The 5000-nt window shown below is 46.9% G+C and overlaps 1 protein-coding gene across 4 annotated transcripts in view; it reads right to left on the reverse strand.

Annotated features, from left to right (window-relative positions):
* The window catches only part of rnf130 (ring finger protein 130), a 52009-nt gene that overhangs the window by 46010 nt on the left and 999 nt on the right, over nucleotides 1–5000 (reverse strand). For all 4 annotated transcript variants that reach the window (XM_053632029.1, XM_053632027.1, XM_053632028.1 and 1 more), the window contains exons 1-2: nucleotides 4687–5000; nucleotides 3029–3501 (exon numbers count right to left, since the gene is read on the reverse strand). The exon at nucleotides 4687–5000 is cut by the window's right edge and continues 999 nt beyond it. In XM_053632029.1, the coding sequence (XP_053488004.1) occupies nucleotides 3029–3314 (286 nt within the window). In that variant the 5' untranslated portion in view covers nucleotides 3315–3501; nucleotides 4687–5000. The remainder of the gene's footprint in view (nucleotides 1–3028; nucleotides 3502–4686) is intronic.

Here is a 5000-nt window from a genome sequence, read left to right on the forward strand (position 1 = left end):
AAAAAAAGGAAGACATGAAGAAATAATCTGGGAGAAAAAGAATGCAATCTGATACACGAGTCTAATCCTCCACTTCCTCGAGATCATTCGATCCGTCCTGGAGAAGCCAAAAAGACATGATTCAGCAGAATTATAAATAACAACAGCTTTTGGTTTGGTTCTCAGGATACAGAAACACACACACACACACACACACACACACACACACACACACACACCTCCTGTTTAGCATGTCCAAATCATCACACACTTGACAAAAAAGTTAAATAAAGACATAAGTGCGATTAAAAACGCTCAACAAGCAGCTGAACTGACTGACCACTATCCCAGTGGGCGTGGCCTAATATTGTAATATTATTAATTGACAGCTCTCTGTCTCCACCAGCGATGTCACTAACGCATCAGAATTCATTAGCTTTCACTCACAATATTAGCTTTCTCATAGTTGGTTAGCTTTCGCTTGTCAGCTCAGCTTAGCTTGTGCTGTCTACATCATCTTAGCTCTCGCTAACTAGGTTAGTTTAGCTTTCACTCTCTCGCTTAGCTGTGTCGCTCGTGCTCAGGTTAGCATTTTCTCGCTAGGTCAGATTTCTCCTACGAGGTTAGCTTTCGCTCTTTAGGTCAGCTTTCACTCGTTAGGTTAGCGGAACAGATGAGTCCACATGTGGAATCAAAGACGTGGCCACATTCCCATCTATGGCCTTAAAGACACACCCACTCAAAGCCACTCTTGTCCATATATGGACTCACGCCACACTTCCTGTGGTCTGAGACCGACACAGAATTATAAGGAAGGTGATCATTTCCCTCAGATGTGTTAGTAAATTATTAAAATAAGACTTCATATGGCCACGTTAATTACACTGCTAACTGCTAACACAGCTAATAGCCGTATCGCCACACTGAGGGACATCGGTCCTCAGCTTGGTGTCGAACTCATGACCTCGGTCAGAAGTGCTGAATATAAAGAGTGGGTCGTTCCTGTGGTATTTTTTGTTTTGTTATGGTGAAATTCTGTGCATTAACACACTTCCTGAAAATGCAAAGCAACAGGAAGTCCTTTCACAACAACCCTACTCACTCACCATCTCGTTCACTCGCCCCTCATGAGGGTTAGGTTTATTACGGAGTGTGTACATAGGTTCTCTTAGTACACCTGCCTTGAGGTGACCACACCACATGACCGTCAGAGAGAAGACCAGCAGAGACGTGACCGTCAGAGAGAAGACGTGCAGAGACGTGACCGTCAGAGAGAAGACCAGCAGAGACACGACCGTCAGAGAGAAGACGTGCAGAGACGTGACCGTCAGAGAGAAGACGTGCAGAGACGTGACCGTCAGAGAGAAGACGTGCAGAGACATGACCGTCAGAGAGAAGACGTGCAGAGACATGACCGTCAGAGAGAAGACGTGCAGAGACATGACCGTCAGAGAGAAGACCAGCAGAGACATGACCGTCAGAGAGAAGACCAGCAGAGACATGACCGTCAGAGAGAAGACCAGCAGAGACATGACCGTCAGAGAGAAGACCAGCAGAGACATGACCGTCAGAGAGAAGACGTGCAGAGACATGACCGTCAGAGAGAAGACGTGCAGAGACATGACCGTCAGAGAGAAGACGTGCAGAGACATGACCGTCAGAGAGAAGACCAGCAGAGACATGACCGTCAGAGAGAAGACCAGCAGAGACATGACCGTCAGAGAGAAGACCAGCAGAGACATGACCGTCAGAGAGAAGACCAGCAGAGACATGACCGTCAGAGAGAAGACGTGCAGAGACATGACCGTCAGAGAGAAGACGTGCAGAGACATGACCGTCAGAGAGAAGACCAGCAGAGACATGACCGTCAGAGAGAAGACCAGCAGAGACATGACCGTCAGAGAGAAGACCAGCAGAGACATGACCGTCAGAGAGAAGACGTGCAGAGACATGACCGTCAGAGAGAAGACCAGCAGAGACATGACCGTCAGAGAGAAGACCAGCAGAGACATGACCGTCAGAGAGAAGACGTGCAGAGACATGACCGTCAGAGAGAAGACCAGCAGAGACATGACCGTCAGAGAGAAGACGTGCAGAGACATGACCGTCAGAGAGAAGACGTGCAGAGACATGACCGTCAGACAGAAGACGTGCAGAGACATGACCGTCAGAGAGAAGACCAGCAGAGACATGACCGTCAGAGAGAAGACCAGCAGAGACATGACCGTCAGAGAGAAGACGTGCAGAGACATGACCGTCAGAGAGAAGACGTGCAGAGACATGACCGTCAGAGAGAAGACGTGCAGAGACATGACCGTCAGAGAGAAGACGTGCAGAGACATGACCGTCAGAGAGAAGACGTGCAGAGACATGACCGTCAGAGAGAAGACGTGCAGAGACATGACCGTCAGAGAGAAGACCAGCAGAGACGTGACCGTCAGAGAGAAGACGTGCAGAGACGTGACCGTCAGAGAGAAGACGTGCAGAGACGTGACCGTCAGAGAGAAGACCAGCAGAGACGTGACCGTCAGAGAGAAGACCAGCAGAGACGTGACCGTCAGAGAGAAGACCAGCAGAGACGTGACCGTCAGAGAGAAGACCAGCAGAGACGTGACCGTCAGAGAGAAGACGTGCAGAGACGTGACCGTCAGAGAGAAGACCAGCAGAGACGTGACCGTCAGAGAGAAGACGTGCAGAGACGTGACCGTCAGAGAGAAGACCAGCAGAGACATGACCGTCAGAGAGAAGACATGCAGAGACATGACCGTCAGAGAGAAGACATGCAGAGACGTGACCGTCAGAGAGAAGACCAGCAGAGACGTGACCGTCAGAGAGAAGACCAGCAGAGACGTGACCGTCAGAGAGAAGACCAGCAGAGACGTGACCGTCAGAGAGAAGACGTGCAGAGACATGATAGAGCCACAAGCAGAGGCCTGACTCACACAAACACAAACAACCAGCAGAGACTCCACCAGAGACACGAGTATCAGAGACATGACCAGAGACATGACCGGGGCAGAATCAGACACAGGCGCACAGACACACTCACCTCCGTTGACTGCAGCAGGTGTAATTATTATCCCCTTCACCTCTGATTTGGGCGAGTTCTGTCCGTACCTGCCGTCCTCCTTCGATATCACACGCTTGGCGTTCCCCCTGACGTCCTGCACGGTGGCGTTAATTGTAGCGCTGTAATATTCCTCTTTGTTCACCACCGTTTTGTCCGTTTTGTCCGTACCTGCACCGGACACACACCTGGGCAGGACGAGTGAGAGAAGGACGGACCAGAGGAACAAAGTGACGCAGGATGAAGACGTTCTCCGTCTTTTCTGCATTTTCACAGCGTCTCTATATTCCAGTGAATCAGACTGATGAAGTGCTTTCACACAGTCGCTCTGTGTCCGAGTGAAACCGCCGCTGACTCACGCCATGACCACCTCACAGCCATGTCCACATCAGGGACACGCAGAAACCAAGAGGGACAACCGGAAAACCAGGAGAGAACAGGAGAGCTGAGAGAACCTGGAACAGACATACATATCACCGTATCATCATCATCGCCGTCATCATAAAATAATAATAATAATAATAATAATAATATGACAGAGTGAAACATATACTGGAGAGAGACAGACAGACAGATAGATAGATCAAAAAGACAGACAGACAATCAGAGAGACAGATACAAAGATGAATAGATAGACAAACAGGTAGACAGCAAGACAGACAGATAAAGAGACAGGCAGACAGATAGAGACAGATAGACAGAAAGACACAGATAGATAGACAGACAGGTAGATGGATAGACAGACAGAGAGACAAATAGAGAGATAGATAGATAGACAGACAGACAGATAGATAGATAGACAGATATATATATATATATATATATATATATATATATATATATATATATATATATATTATAGATAGATAGATAGATAGATAGAAAGAGAGAAACAGATAGGCATATAGACAGAGAGACAGCTAGAGAGAGCTAGACAGACAGACAGACAGATAGATAGATAGCTAGATAAATAGATAGACGGATAGACAGAGAGATAGACAGACAGAGAGACAGAAAGACAGATAGATAGATAGATCAAGAAAGACAGACAGATAGAGAGAGAGACAGACAGACAGATAAAGAGACAAATAGATAGAGAGAGAGAGACCAACAGATACAGACAAATACAGAGACAGACAGACAGACAGACAGACGCTTAGTTGATGCTGTAAGAGAAGCTGTTTTGTTATAAACCAGTGATGAAGCTTCAGAGGAAAAGCAACAACATTCAGAACACTAAATCAGTGTGAAGATCAAAAACAACAACAACAACAGCAACAACAACAATAATAATAATAATAATAATAATAATAATAATAATAATAATACGGCAGTGACATGTGCAGCAGGGTTGAACTGCACGCGCTCATTACTACTCATTATCATTATCATTATCATTATTATTATTATTATTTATTCATTATTATTATTTTAGGACGGAAAACAGCGCGCGTGCTGCAGATGTGAATCATTATCATCACCGTTATCAGTATTTTGCAGCTCGGTACAGATGTTCAGCGCGTGCATGAGACGCCTCGCCTCGCGACACACCGATCTCACCCGGACTGTTTTATTACATTATTGATTTATTGATTTATTTGATTTAAGGAGAGAAAACGGTACCGTGTTTAATCGGTTACCTGTTCCGGTGTTAAAGCCTCGCGCGCTGAGATTCTGATCCGCGGCCTGCTTTTCTTCAGGAAACTCAGATCACCTCCAATCTCAACGCGTCTCTCTCTCTCTCTCTCTCTCTCTCTCTGTCTCTCTCTCTCTCTCTCTCTGTCTCTCTCTCTGTCTCTCTCTCTCTCTCTCTTCTTTTTCCTGCAAAAACGGGGCCGTGCGCACGCGCGAGACACGACCCGAGGAGGAGAGGAAATTTGGATGGGCGGGGCCTACGTGCGCGCGCACACGCACAAACACTCGTGAAACGCAATTTTTATTTTTCAGTTCGGTT

This window comes from Ictalurus furcatus, chromosome 8 (genome assembly GCF_023375685.1).
Source record: "Ictalurus furcatus strain D&B chromosome 8, Billie_1.0, whole genome shotgun sequence".
NCBI lineage: Eukaryota > Metazoa > Chordata > Actinopteri > Siluriformes > Ictaluridae > Ictalurus > Ictalurus furcatus.